The sequence below is a fragment of the Chlamydotis macqueenii genome, chromosome 29, assembly GCF_036417535.1.
Source record: "Chlamydotis macqueenii isolate bChlMac1 chromosome 29, bChlMac1.mat, whole genome shotgun sequence".
In the NCBI taxonomy this organism is placed as follows: domain Eukaryota; kingdom Metazoa; phylum Chordata; class Aves; order Otidiformes; family Otididae; genus Chlamydotis; species Chlamydotis macqueenii.
Genome location: NC_141584.1, coordinates 995014 through 1020528, shown reverse-complemented (window position 1 = coordinate 1020528; position 25515 = coordinate 995014). Strand labels below are relative to the sequence as shown.

The following is a 25515-nucleotide window of genomic DNA, read 5'->3' as shown; positions in this document are numbered from 1 at the left end:
CCGAACCCAGCCCCGGGGGGGCACCTGGAACCGCCCGAATTACACCCAAAACTTCAGCCCGAGGCGCAGTACTGACCCAGAAACTCCTGCACCCCCTTCCTTAAATTCCCCCAACCCACCCAGCTTTATGGTTTGCCGCCGGGACTCCTCCATACGCGTTTTTAAAGCACTTAAATCTTATTTTTCTGTGCTATTTTCCCTCCAGCAAGCCCCCCAGCCCTTTGTTTTACCACACCACGGTGTCGGGGATGCGCTACTTGACAAAAGCGGAATTATGATTTTTTTGTTTTTTTAAGCCCTTTGATTTTGTTCTTTTTCTTTCTTTCTTTCTTTTTTTTTTTTTTTTTTTTTTTTTTTCCTTTTCCCCAAGCCAGAGGGGTCCGTGTAGACGGCCGGGAAATATTGATTCGGAAGGGGAGCGACATTTTTCTGCCGTGTCGAGGCCTGCTTCGGAGGCACCGCGTGAACCACAACCGGTGTAAAAAGGCGACCGCAAAGCCCAGCCCGCTCAGATGGGCTCCTCCACACCAAACCCTGCAAGGAGCCGCCTTTCTGCTCCCCTGCTCCTCATAGAAAGAGATTTCCCCCCAACTCCCAACCCCAAAATCCAGCTCCCACGCGCGCCCCGCACTCCTGCAGCAAGAAAAATTATGATTATAAAACATTTTGCCGCAATTTTCCCTACCCATTTCCCTCTGTGCCCGCACATTCTCAAGGAGAGCATCATTTTTTTTTTCCCCAGGTATTTCCACGCCTTAATTTAATTTTAATTGAGGAAAATAAATAAAAAAAAAAAAAAAGGGGGGGGGAGGTCTCACTCCCTGCCTCTTGAATTTATTTATTTTTTCTCCCCCTGGCTGGCTGCGTGTCTGTCTGCCCAAACAACACAAAGGTTGTAATACAACCGGATGGAAGGGAAATTACTTTATTCACTTTACAAACCACCAATAAATTTTATAACAGGTAGTTAAAAGTTACGAGGGGGGAAACTACGACCACAACAGCTTCCCGAGCACAATGGAGATCCCAGTTTTTCCAGCCAGCGGACAAGATAATAAATTCCATAATGGGAAGAGGAAATTTTGATCCTGGTAGGAAGAAAGTAACCTGGGCGCACATTTACTGAGGAGGATTCCGAACGATGGGTTTTCTCCTTTCACCCCCCTCTCTATAAAACTGCCCACCCCCAATATCAGCGAGGGTATGGGGGGGGGGTAAAAAAGCTGTGAATTTGAGGCGGGGTAAGTCTGGGATGCAACAATAAGATGAATGAAAAAAAAAAAGGAGTAAAATTCCTTTTTTTTTTTTCCCCCCCCACAAACATAACTCACAAAGTTTTCCCCCACACACACCTTCACCCCCGCGCATCTTCCTCCCCTCCTTCCTTTCTCGCCTCCATTCGCGCGAGCAAAAAAAAAAATATTAAAAAAAAAATTCAATACCCGATAAATTCGTTGTCTCTCAAATATAATCCGTGCCCATTTCGGAGTATAAAATCTAAACGAATTTTTTCGCCTAATGGCTGCATTATGGCACGGCGGCGGCTGTGATTAGAATAATAAATTAAGGGAAAATAAGCAATATGCTCAAACTCAGCTTTTCGAGGAATTATATTTTTCACAAATCACAAATGGAGATCCGAAGGAAATTTGATTGGCTAATAAAAAGCCTGGAATAGGACGATATTTCTTACTTCAGGCGGGTAGATGAGTCTAATTTCAGTAATACCGAAGCTATGATCATTTCTGAATAAGCCACTTTGTGGAGAGCGAATCTTCTCTCAAATTACTTTCCCCCATAAAACGGTCTCTTCTCTTTTTTCTCTTGAAATGATGGAGTGATTACAGAAATAACTGGATGTCATCTGAAGATGCGACTCTCTTGGGTTGACTACGGAACATAAACATTTACCCCAAAACTAACTGCTGCGGCTGTAGTTTCAATAACTTAACTCCAGACCCTTTTGATAGATAAATGCCATTCTCCAGTATTCGTTCGGATGAAACTACTTAGATTTGTGGATTTAAATATGATGGATAGAGTGCGGATGCAGCTTCTTTTTCTTTTATTATTATTATTTTTAAACACTTTGATAAGTTCTCCCTCTCCTACCTCCCTTCGTTGGGAGGATATTTTCTATGCAAAGCCTTCACCGCGATTTTTTCTTTTAAGTGACATAATAGAAAATATTTTATTTTCACTGATTTCTGCGTATTTTTTCATGCCTGGGATGAATGAGCACACATCCATCCTATGATAGTGAAGGAGGGGGGAAGAAAAAAAAAAACAACCCGTGTTGTAAATAACGCTCAAGAAAAAGCTCTGTTAGAATAAAACCGCTCTGGTTTATGACTGATAAACCCGCTTACCTTCCGCGCCTGCCCTCGACATGGAATAGTCTAGAATAAACCTTATCGGTGGTTTTTAAACGTATTTCTTGGGAGATTAAGGCCGGTGAAGGAGGACACGACAGGCTCATCCCTACCCGGACCGGGATTTTGAGCGGCTGGGGAGTGGGCACCCACGGGAGCTGCGCCCACGCGGACGCTCAGCCCCAGCCCCGGGCAGGATCTGACCCCGGTGGTGCCATTTTCGGTGCATTGTCCGCCCCCCCAGCCCCGTTTCACCTTCGTAGGAGTCCCACTCGCGCTGCAAATATGGGGGGAAAAGGGAAAAGAAGAGGGTGCGGGTGCACCCACTCGAGTCCCCTGTTCCTGCGCGGTACTTGGTTTTTTTTTTTTTCGTTTTTTTTTTTTTCTTTCTTCCCCCCAGCTTTCCTGGGCAGGATGGAGCAATTTCAAGCCCTGAGGCATTTAAATCCCTTAAGCTTGGTGGGGTTTTGGGTTAAGAATGTCAGAAACCCACGGAGGAGCCTTGGGCTTCCCTTATCTCCCAAAATCTGGGTAAACATCCCGCCTGCTCCTGCATCCCGGGGCTCCAGACGATGGAGACCATTTATCAGCAGTGGGGAAGAAAAAAAAAAAAAAAGAGATAGACCCGGTTTTACAGATCAATAGACCTCGTTCAACGAAAGGAGGCTGGTGGGGAGAGAAATGTTTGGAAAGTTCGTCTGCTGTCTGAGAAGTAGACGAGAGACTTGGAGGCATCACCGCCGGGTTTTGCTGTAAATAAAATATAATAAACAATAATAAAAGGTAATAAACTATAGTAAAATATAGTAAATAAAAAGTAGAAATAATAGTAATAGTAGTAGTAGCAATAATAATAATAACAATAATAATGGTAAAATAAAAGGACGTGTTACGTTAGGATTGGTGTCCATGGGGAAGAAGGTATGAATTGGGGGGCGGGGGCGAGAGTAAGAGATCTTGCGCCTGGGAGGGGGGAGGAAAATTATAAATAAATAAACTGCTTTATTGCCAACTACTCCCCGTTTTTTTTCTTTTTTTTTTTTTTTTTTCTTTTTTTTTTTTTTTTTTTTCGTGTTTCGCGCTGTTCCGCCCTCGGAACCCGGTGCCCACCCCTCACGGCCGGGCTCAGGCAGGTTTCTGCGCCCACCGGTCCTCCTCCACCCCCTCCAAATTTCTCCTCAACGATCGCTTGCGAGCGCCGGATCGCAGCGGGGAACGAGGGAAAACGGCGGCTCCTGCCCCATCGCCAGCCCCACCCGGGCGGTTTGTTTTTTTTTTTTTTTTTTCACCCCAGAGTTAGGGCTTTACCCTTCCCAGTTCTTTCAAATCGCAAATTCCATTCGGGAGAAGTAAAAACCCAACCTCACACCCCTTCTGCGCTTTATCCCCCCCCCAGCAAGAAACCTTCCCCCCAGCAAAGAAAGACTTGAAGTGCTGGAGTCTTTGCGATCTTTAATTTTATTTATTTATTTATGTTTTACTCCAGTCAGACAATTAGCAGCGACATTGCCATTTTTTGACGGGGAACCCCCCCACAAACACACCTCCCAGCCATCTCCGCTGCCTGTGGCTGAGCCAAGATGTTCCGATCTCCTCCCAAATAAAGATGAGCCTTGGTTTTTGAAGCCTGCCGAGGATGCTGTGAAGGATGAAGTATCAGCCAGAGCCCACTCAAGGTGGTGTTTGCGTGTGGGTGCTTTTAAACAGAGGCAAGGCAGTCCTTTTAAAATCTTTTATTATTATTATTATTATTATAGTTATTATTATTTACGTAATGTCTCACGTATACAATACAAATCCACGGTGTCCAGAAATGTGTATTTTTTTTTCTTTTTTTTTTTTTTTTTTCTGGCGGTAATTGCTACATTCAAAGTTTGAACACGCAGAACTATGCTTTTACATAAAACAAATGACGATTTTTTTTTTCGTTCGAGCATGTTGCATTAACAGATAGGTCAAGACAAATAGATAACTATACATTCAGTGCAATTTAGTTCTACACTACTTTATAAGCACAATAAAATAATACAATACTGTGCGTTCTCAACTAGGCAGTTTCAGTTGTTGGGATTTTTTTTTTATTTTTTTTTCCAAGAAAATAAGCAGCAACAAACGACAATAAAACCGCATTACAAATACTCTCAAAGCATGACTCCTTCTATAGGTAGTGATAAAGTACAATACAAGGTTGGTTTTTTTTTTTAATTGTATTTTTATTATTATTTTATGCTACTTAGTAGCTTGCATCAGGGCAAAAACACAGCTCTCTTCCTCTTAAATAAATTCTGACCAAGTAAAATTTAGGATAAGTAAGCCCCTTGTTGATAATTTGATAATTATTGCAGGTTTTCCCTTTAGGTAGTACGTGAAGAATTTCGAGTGCTCACACAGGCAAAGGGTAAACAGCGCCTATAGAAATAAGGGAGGGGGCGGGTTGCATATTTTGGCCTATCAAGGTATATACAAGCCTCAGTCCTATAGAAACGGGGGGGGTTATGGCGGGGGGGGGGGGGCTACCAGGTATGCTCACCCTCCAAACTCCTCTTCTTGTCGGGCAGGGGCTGGGGGAGCGGCTCCCCACACCCCACCCCACACCCCACGGCGGGGAGCAGGTCAATGGCTTGGTGGGATGGAGATCTGCACGGACAGACAGACAGACAGACACGGCACAAACACGCTGAGGAAGCCCACGGGAAGTGGGGGGGGCGGGGGGGGCCGCATTCGGGAGAGCCAAAACCCGAGCTTTAAGAGGGAGGGGAAAAAAAAAAAAAAAAAAAAAAGACAAAGTCAAAGCTGTCCACATCAATACGTATCCTGCGCCCATCCGAGCGCGCAGCTTCGCGGGCAGGAGCGGAGGGGACGACCAGTGACATTTACTTCCAGGCTGCTGGGGGTGGCTTTGCTTTGCTGCATCATTTAATTTTTTTTTTAATTATTATTATTATTTTCCCCTCCCTGCTCTTGCAGTCAAGCTAGCTATGGATTTATCGAACTAAAATTGCAGCTATTAAAAAAAAAAAAGGGGGGGGGGGTAAAAAAAAAAAGTAGGGGAAGTTTCTATGACAATAAAAAAGGCTACAACTGTTTGACAGGTAGTTACTGCTGTGTGAGCCTCTCCATTCTATACTCTATAAAAGCAAATGACCGTCGTAAACATCTCGATTTATCATCTGCCATAAAACGAGACTTCAAGGGGCTGAGAACTCAGTCCTTGCTTTCTTCTTTTTCCTCCTCTTCTTTTTCCTCTTCTTCATTCCCTTCTTCTTCCGTTTTCTCCTCGTCCCTGGCCCCCGGCAGCTTATCTTTATTGTTTTCTTTTTTCCACTTCATCCTCCTGTTCTGGAACCAGATCTTCACTTGTCTCTCGGTCAGTCCCAGGGCGTGAGAGACCTCGATCCGCCGCTTCCGTGTCAAATACGGGTTGAAGAGGAATTCCTTTTCTAACTCCAGGGTCTGGTACCGGCTGTAAGTTTGTCTGCCGCTGCGTCTTCCGGGAGCTGTTAGGACACAAACACCGAATAACTTCTTAATTTTCCCCACTTCGGAGGCTCTGCTCCCTTCCCCCTCCCAACCCCCCTCACCTCAAATTTCCTATAAAAACCGCTGCCCCCCCCCCCCCCAAAAATCCCTTCTTAAGCCTTTGGGTATTAAAAGCACTAAAGGGAAGTCGTTGGGTTATTATTCATAATATTACTAATTATTAATATTGTTGTTAATAGTGGTAGCCAGTTGCCCTTCCCTGGCTTCTCCTGGGCTCGGGCTGCTTGGCTGGGTGCAGGGCGGTGGGTGTCAAGCTCAATCACGAAAGAGACCCTTCCAGCTTCCTAAAAGGTGATTCTGGATGGCGAGTCCTAGTGGGCAGCTCCATTTTATCAAAAATGTCTATTTTCCTATGAAAGGTGCATTGTTCACCAGAAAAACCTCTCCAGCCCTTCTCCTTCTCCCCATTCCTTTTTCTTTCTTCCTTTCTCTTTCCTTCTTTCTTTTATTTATTTTATTTTTCTTCCTTCCTTCCTTTTTTTTTCCTGTCTTTCTAATTTCTGTTTTTCTGCCTTTCTGCTTGTCTTTCTCTCTCTCTCTCTTTCTTTCTCTCTTCCTTTCACTCTTTCTTTCTCTCTTTTTTCCTTTTTCTCAAAATGCCCAACTCTGGTTCCCTTTTCCAAATGTGTTTCCCCAAAATACAGACTCAGGGTCCTCTTGTTTGTCAGTATTTACGCCCTGAGAATTGGAATTTTCTGTTGAATCCCCTCTCCCTGTCCTCTCGGCTGTGCGTCTGGAGAGCACACACAGACAGAGATGGATATTTGCCTGTGCAAACACAGAGATTATATTTAAAACAACTCGAGGTGGGCATTTGCAGCAATAGCCAAGAAAGAAAGAAAGAAAGAATTAAACAGGGCTGAGGTACATGCAGCTGAGCCCCTGCTCTTCCTTCTGCACAGTCCTTTCTTTATGATAAAAAAATATCATATTTGAAAAAAAACAAACAAACAAAACCCAAACATGCTCCAGTTTGAAATGATTGCATCCTTGAGACTACCTCTAGGTCAGAGCTTAGATAAACAACGTGTTTTCCTCTGCGCCTATCTCCCAGCCTCTGGGCCACATCCTCTCTGCATTAGCCAGAACTCCTTTCCTTTTTCTTTTTATTTTATTTTCTTTTTTTTTGTTGTTGTTGTTGTTGTTGATGTTAAATTTTGGTGGGGGTAGAGGGGGGAAAACTTCGGAGCTCTGATTGTCCTTAAAATTAACACTAACCTTCACATGTTTTGAATTAACAAGGCTTCTAGACAACCTTGGTCCTTAGCTGAGGGAAACTTGTACTTTGAAGTATTTCGGTTTCTGTGCAATTATCTGGACCTCGCATGAGCAAAGTTCCATTCAGCCCAAATTATTTTGAATTTCCCACCCCCCTTTTTTTTTTTTTTTTTTTTTGGAACCCAGGACAGCAGCCTCTTCTCCTCCACCCACCCCATAGCTCTGAGCTAAGTTTCCTTTTCTGTTTAAACTTTTATCTCTAGGCTTTAAGAAACAGATGTAAAGTATTAGTAATACTTATACAAGTTCGCACCTTTCAGGCTTCGTGTCCAAGCACTTATGAAAGGCTATATGACATTTTAAAGAGCAGTGTATTATCAACATGCAAATAACCTCGTGGGAGCTGTATCTTATTGCCTATCCTCAAGGCAAGCAATAAAAACCAAGTTTTACTTTATTGTGATTTAAGCCTTTTGCAGGGAATCACCTTGCTGGCTCTCTAGTAACTGCTGTCTTGTTTGCTTTCAAAGGTCTTCCTAAAAAGAAGAAACATTAGCACAAAACTGCTCATTTCTTTCATATTTTACATTTACACCTCTTATAGTTATATTTTTATGCATATATATATGTATGCATAGGTGTATGTGCACATGTTTATATATCTATACGTATGTTTGTGCTGGTATATGCATACATACATACATACAGACAGACAGACAGAGAGGAGAGAGAGAGAGAGAGAGAGAAAGAGAGAAAAAATAAAGGAAAACATTTAAGGAGGAGGAAAAAAAGGTCCTAACCGTGAGGTCTCATCCATGGGAACATGAGACTGGGAGACGAATTTTGATTTAAATGCCCTTGTCCCTCGCTAGAGTTACTGTTGGAAGACGATTTACAGTCAGGATATTGTACAACAGTCGTCTCTTGCTGAGCACCATAAAGCGATTGCCTCGGTAGAGCTTCATATCCATAGAATTTAGAAGCGTCTCCGTGACACGCCAAGGCGCATGGGTTTTGCTGGTATCCAGAGTTGGAGATGCTGGAGGTTCCGTGGTGGAAAAACTCTTGGACGTGGTGTGAAGGGTGCTGGAAGGTGGGAGCAGTGGTGCCCGGACCATACACGAGAGCATGGCTCCTGCTAACACTTTGTGGAAATCTGCAGTCGTAGTAAGTTGGCTCCAGCGATTCACCGCCTTTGTACTTGGAAAAGAGAGGATTTACAAAGTAGGAACTCATGACCCTCGCATGCAAAAAAAAAAAAAAAAAAAAAAAAAAAAAAAAAAAAAGCGGAAAAAAAAGACAAAAAAAAAAAAGACGACTTTAATTCTAGATTAGTGCGAGATTGTCCCTGGACTGTCTCAAGTCCTGCTTTTTAGTGGCTTTTTTTTTTTTTTAATGCGATCTCAAAGGCGTTTCATGGTGCCTCTGTGTGTCTGTACGGTTGGTTCTCGGTGCTCTTGACTTCTCTTGTAATCTGTCGGTAGGTAGAGCTCTCTCTCTCAATTTCTCTGTAACTCTGCTCCTTCCCTTTAACACCACAGGCAAATTCCTCAAAATCCCGGTGGTGTGGCTTTTTTTTTTTTTTTCCTTCTTCTTTTTTTTTTTTTTTCCCTCCTCTCTCCCCTCACACGCGATATGTACACATCCCTCCGCCACCCTGAGACAGCCTGCCAGGCAAATGACAGCGTTTTGGGGCGCTTTTTTTTTTTTTTTTTTTTTTTTTTTTGAGGGGGGGTGTGGAGGAAAGGTGGGGTGTACCAGGGGGGACGACGACACCCACAAGCCTCCGGAGAAGGGGGGGGGCACCCACACCTAATGAGTGGAGGAGGGTGAAGGTGCGCATTAATATCCACCACCACCCCCCCCTTTTTTTTTTTTTTTTTTTCCCAGCAGCAGCCTCTTCACTGATGGCAGCAAATACATGCGCTGGGAGGTCAGCCTAGGTAACCTCAACAGGTAAAGGGAGCCCAAGCAGCCCCCCTCCTTGCCCTCCCCATCACCCCGCACCCCCCCCCCCCAAAAAAAAATCAGGGTGAGCTTACCCCAGTGCTCAGCATCCCCTCCCCGCCTCCCGTGGGGTCACCCCTTTGCCAGGGAGGATGAGGAGGGTGGCCCTAGTGTTGTTGTTGTTGTTGTCATTGTGTTGGGGTTTGGGGGGGGGGGCTGCGAGGGTGGGCTCGGTCCCACTGAGAGGGGGGCAGAAAGGGGAGGGGGGCTCTGGGGTGGTTGGAGTGGCTGAGCCCAGATTTCTTTTTTTTTTCCCCTTTTTTTGGGGGGGGGTGTCTGTTGTTGTTATTGTGGTGGCGGTGGTTGGAAGATGGGAAGCAAACAAAAGCAAAACGGGAGCGAGCGTGTGAAGGAAGCGACTCCGTATGGATTTGGCTGCTTCTTGCTTTCCTTCATGAAAGAAAATAAAAGGCAGAAAAGGATGGGGAGTTATTTTATTTTATTTCACTTCTTTCTTTCCTTCCCCTCTTGCTTCCTTTCAAACCAACCACTGAACATCCACGGCTGGAAATAGCAGGGAAGCCTCCTTCCAAGGGAATAAAGTAGACCATTGCTTGAAGCGAGCTACTTTGGACGGGAGGGAGGCAAAGTGAGGCAGAAAGTATGTACTTCTTCCGTGCATGCCTGTAGAGAAATAACCCCCGAGCTTTGTTTTTATTGTTTCGCTCCTCCAAGCAGCGATTTTCCTCCTCTTTTCCTATTTTGAGGGGTTATTTCTGCCCCAAGCCCCCACTTCGTGCACTGTCAGTGACCGCTCGCCACAACCTTTGGACATTTCATTTTTATGACTGCATGAAAGAACTCAGCTCATTAAAAAAAAAAAAAAGAAAATCACGTAAAATCACCAGGATTCGTGTTAATTTGGGGGTGGGGGGGTGGGGGGGTGGAACACACGACGCCAACACTTCGCAAATGAATATTTTCTGTAGAGCCGCAAAAAAAATACCAAACCCATTCAATGGCATAGGGTTGTCAACAGTCCCCATGTTTCCCTCAAAGACCCTCAAATCTTTCCCTCATGTTTCTTAAAAAAAAAAAAAAAAAAAAAAAGAAGAAGAAAAAAGAAAAGAAAAAAAAAAAGAAAAAGAAAAAAAAAAAGAAAGAAAGCGGCCTAATTATTTTCAGGAGAGACCTGGGTGACTCCGACCGATTTCAAGTGTGGAGGGAGAAAAATATTGTACCAGCCAGGCTATGAGGTGTGTTTTTCTGCCCAGTAAAGGTCACATTCTCGATTTTTTGGAGGCATGGGGTGGCTCAAACCTCTGGTGAGGTTGAAACGGTGGGCTTTTTTTTGTTTGTTTGGTTGGTTTGTTGTTTTTTTTTTCAGACACCTTTCTCAAGAAGAGGAAAATCCCCAGTAGCCACCCAGCCCACCTTTATTTGATTTTCATACATCCAGGGTGTATTTTTCCATTTAGAAAGGCTCCATGTGGTGGGTTGTTTTTTTTTATTATTATTCCCCGTAAGTAGACAATGAACTGTGCAGGCGAGCAGTGATTTTTTTTTTTCTTCCCACCTCCTATTCTGAAAATATTTTTTTAAATCAAGCAAAGGTTGCTGTGAAGAAATAGTCTCCATATCCCAATAATCTCAAGGACGGCACGATGACCAAATTAAATTTTAAAGAACTAGCCCACATCACCCCCCACTCTCCAGATCCCAGATTACCCCTTCCCTGGAGAACCCCCCCCCGGCCCCCAAATAAAAAATGAAGATAAGAGCAACTAGGGACAGAGGTTGCTTAATTAACAGCTAAGAGTCGAGGTGATCATTTTCCTCCTCTAATCAATAGCATTTCTATTTTTAAAATCCCAGTGCTTGCTCACGCAGGGCAGCCGTGCAAATTAAAGTGAAAAGGGAACACCCTCCCCCCCCCCAAAAAAAAAAGTTGTCAGGTCTGGGGCAGTTCAGGCTGGGGCTGGGATGAGCTGCTGCATTTTCCCAATCGTTATCCATGGGTGCAGGGAGTTTTCCAGGATCGTTCCTTAGGCTGGGAAATAAACATTTGCCTTCAAGGGCTGGGGAAGAAAGGACCCACCACCCCCTTCCAGATTTCATGAAATGAGATATATTCAGCTGCCCGCTGCTTTTTTTTTAAGGGGACTATCGCGACATTTGCAGTCCGGGGGACGCGCTGCTCTTTGTCTGTACCGTTTGGGCTGGGTTCGGACGCGGGGATGGGTGGGTGGTGATGCGGTTGGCGGGTGCGTGAGCTAGGATGGAGCTTTGTGGCTGTATTGCACTTTTAGGGGTTTCATTGCACCCCCCCGACCCCCCGCATCCGGAGTTTATTTTACCCCCTCCCCTCTCCTTTTGCCCTGACCTTCACTGAAAAATGTCATTTCCCTCCTTCCCCACCCCAAAATGAGGAGGCTTTGGAGAGATACGTGACTTGCATAAATAAAGACAGAGATAAAAAAAAAAAGACCCAGAACCACTTCAAAATAGGCAATTTCTCTGCGCAAGCATTTTTACGCATTTATGCCCTCCCCGCGCCGTCAGATGCCAGGCCTGAGCGCCGCTCTGCACTGAAAAATAAATAAAAAAAAATGGAAAAGGGATTTAGCTCGGTTTTTTTTCAGCACAGGGTGGGGTTCAGGGGGTGAAGCCAGGCACCTCCGCGCCCCCCTCCACCCCCTCCTCCCATTCCCATCCCCCGGCGCAGAGTTGCTTTGCGCGGGTGCGGAGGCGCCGGCCGCGCGCTAACATTGGGCAACAGCGCCATCTCGCGGCCGCGCCGGGTCGCAACCCCGCGGGCCGGGGGCGGGGGGCCGGGGTGGGGGCGCGGGCACCGCGGGTTGCCAGGCGTTGTAAACGGTAACCCCTTCCCCGGCGGCTGGGGGGAGAGGGCGCGGAGCCCCTCCAGTAGCGCCGTGCGGCCATCTCATGTTTATACTCAAGCACGGATTTTATTTTATTTTTTTAAAGCACCATTTCCCCCGCTCTTTATTTTTGTTTCCCCATTTCCTCCTTTTCTCCCCAATAAAAACAACAACAACAACAAAAAAGCAGCACACGCACTCAGGACAACACAAACCCACCAGATGTGCGCACCCCCTCCCCTTTTTTATCAGTTTTCTCTTCGACTTAGGGTTTTCTTTTCTTTTTTTTTTTTCTTTTTTTTTTTTTTTTCCCTTTCCTCCCTCCCCCTTCCCCCGTCCGAGGGGGGTCTGTTGTTTGTAGCTTGTAGACAAAACATTCCAATAATCCGGTTTCAAAGAGAAGAGCACCCACCTTATTTAAACCATAAAGCAATTAAAGCCAGACGTCTAGCCAGATCTAGGGTCCTGTTTTGTTCGCTCCCATTCAGCCCCGCATAGCAGGGAGACAAACAGAGTTGTAAAAGTGGCATTTTTTTGGCTGCGGAAATGTACCTATGGACAGCTGGAGTGTCCTGTCGGTTTTGTGTGCCTTACCAAAGGGGAGATGGGAAACCAGGCACACCCCCACACCCCCCGAACCTCACATACATGCCTATATATATGCATTTTTTTTTTCTTTTTTTTTTTTTTTTTTCTCTCCAGAGCCATAAGCGCATCTCTCCCCAGGCAGAAACACATGTGCATGTTCACAAGCGCCGGCACACAATAGCTGTATCAGTATGCGTCTGCACACACGCGCCATATGTCAAAGGATCCCGAAATTGGAGCATTTTGATACATTAATCCGGGGAAAGGCTGGCCGCAGGGTGTGCTGCTGGGTACGAGCGCGGTGGTTTGGGTTTTTTTAATTATTATTATTATTTATTTTTGAGCCACATCGGGGTTATTTGGTTGGTCTTTTTTTTTTTTTTTCTTTTCCTTTTTTTTTTTTTTTTCTTTTCTCCCCTGGCTGCTGTGGAGGAGAAATTCAATGGCTGAGCCGCACCAGCGCAGCCTCCCAGCAGGGCCAAATGGCATTTTATAACTGGTGTAACCCTTCACCGGGGGACGGGGAGGAGGAGGAGGGGGATTTGAGGATACCGGGGGCCTTGCACATGAACTAAAACTGCGGCAGAGATTTTAACCCAACCCAACCCACCACCAACAAAAGAAAACCCCAACCAGCAGCTCGCTGGAGACAAAGGGGGCATCTCCTTCTCTGCCCGCCGGCTTTAATGGGGGTCTGGCCGGAGAGATGGCTGGGGGAGGGGGGAGGAAGGGAGGGAGAAGGGTTGGGGGGGCTGGGGAGGGGTGGAGAGGGGATGGAGGGGGGGGAGAGAGAATGGGGAGAGAGAGGACGAGGAGGGGGGAAGAAGGGTTGGGGTGGAGGGGAGAGGGAGGGGGGTAGAGAGGATGGGGTGGGGGGGAGAGGGGCTGGGGGGCTGAGGAGGGAGGGGGGGGTCAGGGGAGGGAAGAGGCTGCTGGAAATGAGAATCTGCCTGAATGAAAGGGGGGCCAAACCCAGCTTCCATACATCATGTCCTTTCAACATCGCCAAGCGCGCCTGACAAGCCCCTCCAGAGAGCCGGGTCCGAAACTGCCTCCCGAGTCCTGGCCGAAGGACGATCGGGAATTTTTTTTTTTACCCCCCCCCCCATTAATAACGACAAACCGGGGATGATTTCTCCCCCCACCCCAAGAGGACGTGGGCGAGCCGCTTCCCGACCCCGCAACATTTCATTCTTTATTTCAGGCGGGATGAACGGAGAGAGCGAAGCAGACGGGAGGGAAAATAATAATAATAATTAAAAAAAATGACATGACTTAGATGGAAAGATCCCCCCCTCCCTTTCTTTTTTTTTTTTTTTTGGTCCATAAATCTTCCGCTCTGCTAAAATGTTTTCTAACCTGACCATTTCATTGCGCTCGTTAAGAGTTGGTTGGTTTTTGTTTTTTTTTTTCCTTCCCCCAAACACACTTAGCACAAAACTGGGATTGTAAAAGGGTTTTTTTCGCCTCCCCAGCTCCAGGGATGTCTGCGCTGACGGAGCGCGGTGCGCCTGTCCCCCTCCGGGTGAGAAAAATAGACCCCATTTTAGAAGCGAAGACGCAAATCAGGGGAAGGAAAAGAAACCTCCAAATGCTTCAGCAAGAAATATTAAAGAGCAATATTTTATGAGATCAGCAGAAGTAATCGCTTCCAGATTTTTTTTTTTTTTTGGAGGAACCAGGGCGACAAACGCATCTCGTTCGCCTGATCTGGTTTTGATTAGAAAGATTAAAACGCTCGCTCCACTCATTTCATTAAAGAAAGGGACCTCTAACAAGTTTTTATGATTAAACATCCCTCGCTGCTCGTTTTTCACACAATCTCCTGCCTCTGGCTCAGCAGCCCGGGACGCGCCCAGGGCCGGGGCCGCCGGCGCAGCCGGCTCGGGGGGGGGCGGGCAGGGACACCCCCGCCCCGCACCAGCCCCCATCGCCCTGGCAGCACGGTGGAGTTTGACCTTTCCGCAAGAAACAACCTTTCTTTTCCCCTTTTTTTTTTTCTTTTTTTTTTTTTTTTTTCAAAATCTCCCCTCTGTGAGGCGAAAGGTCTGCTCCCCCCGCCCCCGGAAAATTTGCAGGCTGCTGCACCACCACCACACATTTATTTCTTTATTCTTTCTCCCCCAGCCCTTCCCTCTCCACCCCAGATTATTTTTTTTTTCCTCCCTGTCTCCCGCCAAGTTTTGGCAACCCGTCGATAAGGCAGAAGCTCTCCCTGCGCGGATGGCAGAGCGCGGATGCCTTTGCCAGCTCCTCTATTCCCAGCATCCACATTTCCTTTTTTTTTTTTTTTTTACATATCCTTCGATTGCCTGCGGTCATAAATTAGTACAATTAATTATCCCAATCTAAAAATTGATGGTACGTATAACCCTTACCTCAGCGCCTTTTTATTATGGTACTTTGAAATAGAAAAGTGCTGGGGAAGGAAGCAGAAATCTCCGCAATCCTCCGCCTGCCGGGGATGCTCGGGTCCGCCCTGCCGAGCACCGGCAAAGCCCCGGGGCTGCTTCTCTCCAAAGGGCTTTAAATAAAAAAGACACCTACATACTGGTTTTTTTTCTTTTTTTTTTCTTTTTTTTTTCTCCCATGACGTTAGGTATATTTACATAGAGCTGCTCTACAATAGCGAACATAACAATATTACAGAACGGTTCTGAGACGAGAATAAAATACACAAATAAGTACAGCAGAAACGTTCAACACCATGACAGAACATCATTGAGCCGTATTCCCTTCAGTCTTTTTTTTTTTTTCCCTCTTTTTCCTCTCTTTTGTACAAAATAGTCACTCACGAGCTCGCGGAATTAAAAAATAAAAATACTGGATAAGTTTAATTTATGAAATAAAATACTAAATAAAAAAAATTCAAGTACTTCTTCTGTTTGTTTTCTGAGGAGGACAAAACAAAAAACAAGGAAGAAGAAAGGAAGAGAAAACAACCCCCCCAACATCTTTCTTTTATTTAGTTGCATTTTAGAAAAGACTCGTGTCCCAAAACGCTTGCTGTGTTTGCCTATAACGCTAAACATTCATCCGCACATTCAAAGTCAGAAACATTTCAACCCCCAAAACCAGCCTCTTTTTTTTTTTTTTTTTTTTTTTCTCTCTCTCCACCCTCGTTTCTCATTGACTGGACTTTGCCAACTTTATTGCTGTTCTTTATCGGTTTTTTCTTTATTCATTTTCTTCATTTTCATTCGCCTGTTCTGAAACCAGATTTTGACTTGGCGTTCAGTGAGATTAAGGACTCTGGCTACTTCGTACCTCCGGTCCCGTGTAAGGTACATATTGAATAAAAACTCTTTTTCCAGTTCCAGGGTCTGATACTTTGTGTAAGGACATCTTTTCTTCCTCGTGGAGCGCGCATGAATCCAATTTGCGACGGGATTGTCTGAGAAAGAAGATTTTTATATTTTTTTTTGTGGGGGGGAAAAAAAAATCAATGTATGCAGCTGGCCTTTCTTCCCTCCTCCCCCTCCACGCCCTGATGTATCTCTAGAAAGAAACCTGTTTAATTAGCAGATCTTACCTAAATATTTTAAGTGACCTTCAGAAGAGTTTAATCTGTTTATTTTGGAGGGGTCATTTCCTTTTCTTTTGCTGCTGTTCTCACATAAAAGTTTCAGTAAATAAAACTGTAGCAATGGGTTTAAAATAATAATTATCCACATGACTGCTACTCGCAGTAATCTAAGAACATAGTCATAAAAAGTCAAAATTCCCACCATTTCATAGGCCCATAAACTCTTTTTACAACCTCAGCTCTGCAATACTTTCCCTCGAAGATTTCCCAGACCTGGAAAGCCGAGTTTGTTTTTTTTAATATCTGAAGGATGACACGCGAGATGTCCCACTGGCTCCCAGAAATTGGCTTTTTTTTTTTTTTTTCCCCTGTTTTCGCCCCCCCTAACCTAAAGGACCAGCCACAGCCTCGTTTGGCCAGGGGAGAAAAACCCACCGCTCCCTTCCTCGGGAGAATTTTTCCCCCTCCGCCCGGTTTTAGGCACCGAAAGGAGACTTTCACCCCCCGATTCCTCTATTTCTTTTTATCACGAGGGTGCCTGGCACCGGCCCGCCCGGCATAAACAGAAGTGGGAGCCACCTTCCCGGGCAGAGCCCGGACACCGAGGCCTCGGGGTGCTCCCGTCTGCTGTCACCCCGCTTCACCCCTCGGAAACCACCCAAGCCACTAAACCCAGCGGCTGCGGGGGTGTGCGGTACCCGGGCGGCTGCTCCCATATCCCCCCCCTCCCTTCCCCTGCATCCCCTGTGGATGCTGAGCGCCTCTCCGCGAGGGTTTGGCCAAGAGGGGCTGGTTTGGGGAGGGTATTCTGTAATTTTTTTTTTTTATTATTTTTTATTTTTTTTTAGGGCTGGGAGCTGAGCCCAGCTCCCGCCTGCAGCCCCTCGGAGCCTGATCCCTCTGAGGAGCTGCAGATGGGGGGCGAGGGTGATGGCCGCTACCTGACTCCTGCCCCTGCAATGTTCTAGGTTTCTCGAGGGCTGGGTTGGGGTTTTTTTCGGTGGGTTTTTTTTTTTTTTTTTTTTTTTTAGTTCCCCCCTCCCTCGGGCTGCAGGAGATGTTTCCCCAAGTGTATGGTCCAAAGTCCTGCGCTCGCTGCCTTTGCCCCCAGCCGCCTCCACCCGCTCCCTTTACGCCTCCACAATTCCAATTTTCCTCCTTACTTCTTCCCTGCACCCCCTCCCACCCCCGGCCCCCTGCCCAGGACACCCACTTTTTCATTTATCCCCACGTGCTGGAGCATTTTATGAATAATTGCGCCTCTGGAGCCTTTATTGATTTTTAAAATAGCTAAAGAGACACCTCTGCGTTTATCCTGAGATATTATTTTCCCCTCCCCTCCTCTAAAAAAAAAAAAAAAAAAAAAAAAGGAAAAACCCAACGCATCGTTACGCTCGCTCCCAGCTCCAACTCTTCCTTGTTCTTTGAAAGTGGAAATATTTGAAAGCGAAGAGGCTTCTGCCTCTGCCTGCCCCCCTCTCCCTGTCTCTCACATACGCATTCTCCTTCTCTATTATTATTATTATTTTTTTCAATTCCCCCCAGTGGAAGGTGATGAATATTTGATCAAAACGGCCAACCCCCATCCCCAAAGGGAAAAAAAAAAATAAAAAGAGAAGAAAAAAAAAAAGATTAAAGAGCCCCAAACAAAGTGGAGGTATGGCTCTCCGGCTCTCTGGGCGGACTGGCTGAAACCCCCAGATCTTCCTGCGGATCTGGAGTTTTAGGGTCGGGCTCTCTAAGGTAATTTCATTTTATTGAGTGGGGTCCTGGAAGCCGTAATGCCTCCCCGGTCGTAAACAAGAATGACTTCGACTTACTAGGGTCTAATTCGTGCTTTTCTTCTTTGTGTTTGCTGGAAGCGATGGCTTCGGACTCCGGGGAAGGAATTGTCTGCGCTGCTCTGTCTCTCAGCTCCCCCGGAGCCCCGTACATGAAATCCGCGAAGGGGCGGCCGTCGGCGGGGCCGCACTCCCCCCTTCTCCCGGGAAAAGCGTCGGGTTTGAGGCCGTAGGGGCGAGCGGCGGGGGCGAAGGCCGGGAAGGAGACGGCCCCGGCGAGGGGCTCCAGCCAAGTCCGCATGTACCTGGGCTCGGCCCCCACGGGCGCCTGGGGGGCGTAGGGGTGGTGGTAGCCCACGGAGGGCTGGGAGTGGACGGGAGCCCAGGAGGTGGTGAAAACGGCCGGCTTGGGGGCGAAACTGCAGGACGGGAAGTCGGCACAGTCCGGGACTAATCCTGACGGTCGGGCGGCGGGCGGGTGGGCAGCAGAGCCGGGGAACCTGGAGGCCAAGAGCTCTTCGTTCTCGTGGCTTATCAGGGAGTCAACATAGTAGTTGCTTATGGGGCCAGAAGCCGACATGGTTCCCCCCTCTTTTACATTCATAAGATTATTGTATGAACTGTATGTGTACTTTTTATCTTCTCATAGAACAATCAGGGCAGGTAATTATTTTTTCAGCCTTTCCCAGTGTGCCATTGGCTGCCCGCCCTCACGTGATTGTATTTACCCAAAAATATAGCGTGGATCAATCCGCAGGTCTTTTTTTTTTTTTTTTTTTCTCCTTCCCTTTTTTTTTTTTCTTTTTTTTTTTTTAATAACGCCACCCGGCTTTTCCCAAACCCGCTGGCAATGGGGCGGAGATGGGGAGGAGGGAGGCACGGCCGGTCCCCGGCTGGGGGATGCTCTACCAGCGATCCGGGATGGGGGGCGTGGGGGGGGGGGGGAGAAAAGAAAAGAAAAAAAAAAAAAAAAAAGATTTGCTAGTGCTGAGGAAGGTGGAAGGTAATTGTGGAAGGTAGCCCAGGAACTATTTCTTTACGTAATTTGTCTCTGTCCCTCGCTTCTGCAGCTTCTCGGCTCTAATGGACACATTAGAGGGAACGTCGGTGGGAAGGGGCGAGGGGCGATGGGCGATGGAGGTGGGCTCCCCACTCGGGGGAAGGAGCTGGGGGGGGAGAGGCTTTTAATTCAGAAAAAGGGGCTTTTGTCATCTTTTGCAGCGCTGTCTCATGGCCAGGCTGCTGAGAAATCCGTGGGGCACAGGCACATCTAGTCCTGCTTTAAGAAATAAGTGTCTTCAAGAGGGGAAAAAAAAAAATTAAAAATATGTATATAGTACGAGGAGCATCTTTGCAAAGAGGAAGGGGAAATATTAACACCACCAGCCCCCCTCCCCAGAAAAAAAAAAAAAAAAAAGGGAAAGACTGAGCTTTTGCAGTGAAAGGCAGCGTTACTCGGCAAGTAGTCGTGGATGTTTTTATGTCCTTCAATAAAATTTTTACGAGGATCATTTGATTGTTCATAAATGTGTCGTTCATTAAATAAAACCGTAGGACTGAGTTTCAGCTCTGTAGCTGAGGATGAGAGAGCTTTTGCGTGTCAGGAGAAAGCAACAATGTGTGTTGGGCAGATGGTTGTTCTTATTTTTTCTTTTTCTTTTTTTTTTTTTTTTTTTTGTTAACGCCTGGAAACTTTTCTTTTTGCACCAAATCGATTGAAGAAGTTGGGAGCTTTAAAAAATCGGTGGTAGCCTGCCTGCATTTTGAGAGAATAACCTTTCCTTTGTAAGAAAGACAGGTAGGTAAATAGCTCACGCCCATTGGAGTCTGAAAGAAGGGAGTTGGGCGATTTCTCTGGAAGAAAAAAAAAAAAAAACCAACCAAAAAACTGACCAAAAATAGCCTCTCCTCTTTTTTTTTTTCTTTTTTTTTCTTCTTTTTTTTTTTTTTTTTAGAAACAGAAGCCCCTCAAAACGTGGATTATCTGGGCTCTCCAGGGCTCTCCATCACCTCGGATTTTCGCTGGGGGGAAATGGTCAAAATTTGCAAGAAGGAGGAAAAGTGTGGGGCTCAGGAAAGGATGAGGGTTTCTCCCTGGGAGAGGCGGGGGGTAGGGTGTCCCCATGACGGAGCCTTCACCAGTGACAGCCCCTGCGGTCCCGCGGACGGACACGGCAGAAACCTCTCGAGTTATCACTTTTACTACTACTATTATTATTATTATTTATTTCCTCAGTCAGTTGCATGGGAAATGCAAGCAGGAGGAGAACAGGGATTAAGGCTGATTCAGGAATAAACAGGCAAGAAGGAGTGATGCTGCCAGGACACCACCCTCCCCCGTTCCCCCCTCCCAGCCCCTCCAAACTCACCCCTGAACTGAGCCAGGGTAAAATCCTGCACCTCACTTCACAGGGCTAGAGGGGAAAAAAAAAAAAAAAAAAAAAAAAAAGCACAAGAGTGCCCTCGCTGCTGGTAGAAATAGGATTTCCCCCTCGAAAAAGAGGGAAAGCTTTAAAATAAAAATCTGACGGGGGATGTTTGTCAAGGGACTCCGGATTCTCCAAATTCTAAGAGAAAAGTCATCGACTCGCTGCCCCACAGAATTTATTCCTTACTCCGTTTCAAGTCCCCTGCTTTATGTGAGCCCTTAAAGGGAAATATTCCTGCAGGAGCAGAATGTCTTCTTTGGCCTTTATAGAGACCAATTTATCTGTCAATCACCAGCCTCCAACTACGGTTATTTTTATGTTCGCGAGAAAAAAAAAAAAAAAAAGAAATTATATATATACACATACACACTCATCATTCTTTTATCTATTCCCATTTTTAAAATACCTACTCTGCAGGGCTGCTAATATAGTGGGCTGTGACATGTGGAGGGGAAAAAGCAGCTTGGCTTTTCTGCTGTGGTGGAATATTTTAAAGAGAATCCTTACAAAAGCAGGGTTGCCTGCAGACGTGTGTGCAGAAGGGGAGAGGGAGAAAGGAAAAAAAAAAAAGAGGCAGAGAGAGAAGAAGGGAGAGAGAAAGGAAGGAGTGAGCATGCAGAGGGAGAGATGCACTGAAAAGCAGAGTCAGTGGGGAGGTTTTCCAGGGGGGTGAAAAGAAAAAGTCTGAATATACCACAGACAAACCGCAAAAGCAGCAGAAATCACCCAAGCCACGCAGTTCTAATGAGCAGCAGCAGTTTTTGTAACCTTAACGCAAGCAGGCAAGGTCACTAAATTGGTCGTGGATGGTGCATGTTGGTGCTACACAAAGGCAAAGATTTCTTTTATTCGGACGGAAACCTGCAGCCCACGGAACGATTCACTCCCCACGCTGTGGTGGGATCTTCAATTAAAAAATAAAATAAAATAAAATAAAGAACCAGGACCGCGTTTGTAGCACAAACCCCTCCAGTTCAGGGACAGCTGGACTCTGTGAATTAAGCAGCACAAAGCAGGGATGGAGACACTTCACCTTCAAGCAAACTAAAGACACGGCTTAGGACTAAAGACACGGCTTAAGGATAAAGACACGGCTTAAGACTTCGTTCTCCCTGCCGCAGAATCCCGTGAACCCCCATAAAATGTAACACGATGGGAACCCGCATAAAATACTGTCCTTTCACGCTTCTCTCGACGTGAAACCATCCCCATGGATGAAGGCAAAGTTATGCGGATGAAGTCCGCGCAGGGCAAAGCGAGCAATATCCTGAATTATTCCTCGTTTCAGTGGCAGCGTCTCCAAGCAAACCTCCAGACTGGGATTAAAACTCGCCTTGCTACTGAATTCAGCAGCTACAAGGTTATCTCGCAGCTTTTCTGCACGCTCCGGCTACACTCCTATGCCTCCACAAAAGCTTCGGTACCGGTTTAATGGGAGATTACCTCTTCTGAAATGATGGTGAGCTATCCCACCCCTTCCAGGCAGACTACTATCTTTTCCTCTCACCTCCCCTTTGGAATCTGCAGGGGAAAGCAACTTAATCGCACGGAGCAAAACTAACAGTCCACAAGTTGTATGAGCATTTATTTATTTGTTCCTAGCGGAGGAAAAAAAAAAAAAATTTAAAAAAAACCCAAAACAAACAAACAAAAAAAACCTCGAGTGGCAAATTAGGAGGTTACAGAAAATCAAGCCTTTGTCTGAGCACTGTCCTGCCCAGTTGACTTCTGACACCTTTTCGGAACTAAACGCTTCCCGTGCTCGCCCTGCTCGCTGCGAGGGCTGGGTGTGCTCAGCCCGAGCTGCATCCCTGCCCTGTGCGCGCAGCCGGGCTCTTGCCCCGCTTCCAAATCTTTTGCTTTCGCTTTGAGAAATTCTCCCCTGATTGGAAGGAACGGAGACAAAAAAAAAATAACCCTACTTTAAAAAAAAAGAGAGAGAAAGAGAGAAAGAGGGGGGGGGGGCAGAAGAGGAAGGGGAAACAAACAAAAAAAAAGACTGAAGAGGAAAGGGGAAAAAAAAAGATAGAAGGGGGAAGACAGAAGAGGGAGGAAAAAGACAGAACAGGGAGAAAACAAAAACCAAAACAAAACAACTATTGGATAGCTTGCCTGTTGAGGTGACACCGTTTCTTAGTGTTTTTTTTCTTTTCTTTTTTTTTTTTTCCTTTGGAAAAAAAAAAATTGGTGGTGAGGAAAAGCCAGCCCGCGGTCCTAAGTAATGGGGGAGACCCCCCGTTCTCTGTCGCAGCCCTGGGCCCGGGAACCCCCGAGGCTGCGGGGCCGGAGCTTGCAGGCGGCAGCAGCCCCGGAGCCGCATCCCGACCCCCCCTCCCGGAGCCTGGGGGCGAGCGGGCACCGCTCCCTCCTGACAGACAGAGGTGGGGGGGAGGATTAAACCCCCTCCACATTCCCCCGGTTCAATTAACACTGTCAAGTTCGGATTAAGGAAGAAATGGGTGTTTTCTGGGCTGCAGCCCCCACGGCTCCGCGGGAGGAGGGGGCTCCGTCCCCCTCCAGGAGCGAAACCAAACCAAGGCTCTAGCCGGTCCCAGCTCCCGCTCCCCGCCAGCATTTCCAGCCCTAATCCGAAATAAAGTTCCCTTCCCCCCCCCCTTCTTTGTCCTTTTCCATTCCCTTCCTCTTCTCTTTCGCCTGCCCAAGTTCTTTCTGTCTTTCTTTTGTTCCTTCTTCACCCCTCCTTTCCAAAAAAAAAAAAAAAAAAAAAAAAAAGAGGAAAAAAAAATCGTACACAATAGCCTGAATGGTAGACTCTCTGAAGAGGCTGCAAAATATTTCCTGATCCCCCAGACGCCTCTGTTTATTCCAGAATTGTCTCTTAAAGTAAACAAATATGAGGAAAGATTAATTTCAGGCCAAACACCATCCCTGAATCTTACAGCAGCGCGATCGCAGGCTACAGGCTTCCCACCCCCCACCCCCCCCCGCTAAATTATTTGCCTGCTTGAAAATCATATTTATTCCGGCTTCCTGAAAAGTTATCACATAGAAAAGCATCGTTTTATGTCAGGTCCAATCTGAGCCAGTATGGGAGTCAGAGTTGAGACGAATAAAAGCAGTATTCAGCTTAAAATGACACTGCAGGAGTTTTTTACCTGCTTAAGCGCTTTTTACTCCCCAGCCCCCCCTCTGTTTGTTGCTAAGAATTCCTGTCTCTCCAGTGTTGGAGGTACGGCTAATAGACAATAAATTCCGAGGTGCAATTAAAGCCAAGAACAATTTCTTTAAGTGTGTTATGGTGTCCTTTTCCAAAATTTCAGGTCTCTGCCAGACGATGCCTACTGCAGATGTTCACCAAAAAAAAAGAAAAAAAAAAAGAAAAAAAAAATTAAGAACCCCACAAACTAACAAAACAAAACAAAAGAAAACCCCACAACCAACACCAAACCCCAGCAGCTCGTCTGCAGCAGCTGAGGAGGGTGCAAAAAAATAAAGCTCCTCTCCCCGCTGCTCTCCAGGTTAGCTGGGTTTTGGGTGTGATATGAAACGCAGGTCAACAGAAGGGGAAAAAAAAAATTTCCCAGAGAAGCAAATTAAAAGAGGAGCAAGAAAACAAGCCTGAACCCAGAGAGGCGAAGTGTATACTGCCTGAAGAAACATATTTCTATACTTCTGCCTTTACATTTATTATGTTTCTGTCAGACACCCTGTAATTAGCATAGATAACTATAGTTGCAAGCTCCAAGTTGTGTCTGCAAATTCTATTGTTTGGCTGCTCCGCTTGCACACCCAGCGAGCTTGAAAAAGCGAGCACAAGGTGTTAGGAAGAGCCTGGTGCCCTCAAATGAGACAATAACCCCCCAAAATGTAGGGGGGAAGGAGAAGAGTGCTGCTGTAGGCGATGGATTCCAGCCCAATCTGCACCGCGATGTCTCTGGCCTGGTGCAAACGTCTCCTCCAGATCAGCCCGGTCTTAAACCTTCCCCTATCTATAGCTCAAAATAAAGATTTTTTTTTTAATCTGTTTGTTGTTTTTTTTTTACCCCAATCCACACACACACTCCCCTCCCCCTCCGCAAGCAGTTCTGTGTAAAGTTCATCTCCGGAGCCGGTACCTGTGTAAATACCCGGTGTCTGAGCCGGACCCCTGAGGACAACAACCTTGAGCAGGGACATTTGCTCACATTACCACCAGCCCCAGTTTGTTTTCCAGCCCTGGGTTGGTCTCTTAGGGAAGAGCTGAGCCTTGAGGGGATTTTCCCCAAATCCAGCTCAGCAAATGTCTAGGAAAGCTTTTATTGGGGGGGGGGGTGTGGGGTGTGCAACACATAGTATAGCCCAGCTTTTCCCCTGCTGGGGGGAAAAAAAAAAAGGAATTTTTTTTTCTTAATCTATTTTATCAACGCAACCTCCTGTACCACAGCCTCCTACCCCACTTCTCCACCCCACAGCTTTTCCTCGGAGGTCTCTTTTTTTTTTTTTGCAAAACCGCCCCCACACCGCTCCCAGCAGCCAAGGATAAAGTTCATCCGGAGGCGCAGAAACAGGCAAAAGCCTCCAGGTTTTAAAATTCCACCTGCTGGGAGAGGAGCGTTGGAGAAACAGACGCAAGAAAAACGATGCAGCCCAGCGACTCCTAATATCGCAAATATTTTACTCCGCTAACAGCATCAGAAAATGCATGAGCATCATGACAAAGCCAACAATATTAGGTGAGAAAAGATGAAGGCGAACAGCATGGTGTCTTTTTGACTACCCATGTTTTTACATAAAAACCAGGCGCATCTATACAAAATAGTTGAAGCAATAAATTCCCACAGTCCTCCTGCCCGATTCTAATATCATAATTAAAAAACAGTAGGGGAGATTTTAACTTTTATTGCGTTTCTGGAGTTGGGTTGCTAAACATATATTAAGTTTAGATTCTTCGCTTTCTCTCCAGGGGGGTGGTCTCTCAGAAATAAAATCAATCTTAATATACACATAATAGATATTATTTTGTCTTGTACATGCTGTTAGAAGAAAGGGAAAGAAATCTGCAGATAGTTAATACAGAGAAGGCAAACTTATCATACATGTAATGAATCCTTTAAATCATTCAATTATCACAGCACTAATATCAAATAATTATGGTTAAAAGTACCAGTAATCAACCTTGTTCCTGTTGGAATATTATTTTACAGTATCATGGATGAGTTTCTTTTTTTTTTTTATTTTATTTTCTTTCCTTACCCTTTTTCAAACGCGTTTATTACATTTTTTTTTCCAGCC

General features: G+C 46.0%; 2 protein-coding genes across 2 annotated transcripts; both read right to left on the bottom strand.

Moving 5' to 3' along the window:
* Positions 1-3893: 3893 nt before the first annotated feature.
* Positions 3894-8366, bottom strand: HOXC8 (homeobox C8). The gene is made up of 2 exons (XM_010128442.2): positions 7931-8366; positions 3894-5869 (listed from the first exon to the last, which is right to left on the bottom strand). The coding sequence occupies exons 1-2, from the start codon at positions 8364-8366 to the stop codon at positions 5577-5579; spliced, it is 729 nt and encodes a 242-aa protein (XP_010126744.1). The 3' UTR covers positions 3894-5576.
* A 6454-nt stretch (positions 8367-14820) lies between these two features.
* On the bottom strand, positions 14821-18668 carry HOXC9 (homeobox C9). Its single transcript, XM_010117439.2, has 2 exons — positions 17894-18668; positions 14821-15941 (listed from the first exon to the last, which is right to left on the bottom strand). Exons 1-2 carry the CDS (start codon positions 18456-18458, stop codon positions 15697-15699), a joined length of 810 nt encoding a protein of 269 aa, XP_010115741.2. The 5' UTR covers positions 18459-18668; the 3' UTR covers positions 14821-15696.
* Positions 18669-25515: the final 6847 nt, after the last annotated feature.

What these genes read in the sequence shown, in the direction of transcription:
- HOXC8 (XM_010128442.2), bottom strand. Translation starts at nt 8,366, where the DNA reads ATGAGTTCCTACTTTGTAAATCCTCTCTTTTCCAAGTACAAAGGCGGT. An exon ending in CCCATGGATGAGACCTCACG is followed by an intron (nt 5,870 to 7,930) that starts GTTAGGACCTTT and finishes GTGTCCTAACAG; the next exon opens with CTCCCGGAAGACGCAGCGGC.
- HOXC9 (XM_010117439.2), bottom strand. Translation starts at nt 18,458, where the DNA reads ATGAATGTAAAAGAGGGGGGAACCATGTCGGCTTCTGGCCCCATAAGC. An exon ending in AAAGCACGAATTAGACCCTA is followed by an intron (nt 15,942 to 17,893) that starts GTAAGTCGAAGT and finishes CTTCTTTCTCAG; the next exon opens with ACAATCCCGTCGCAAATTGG.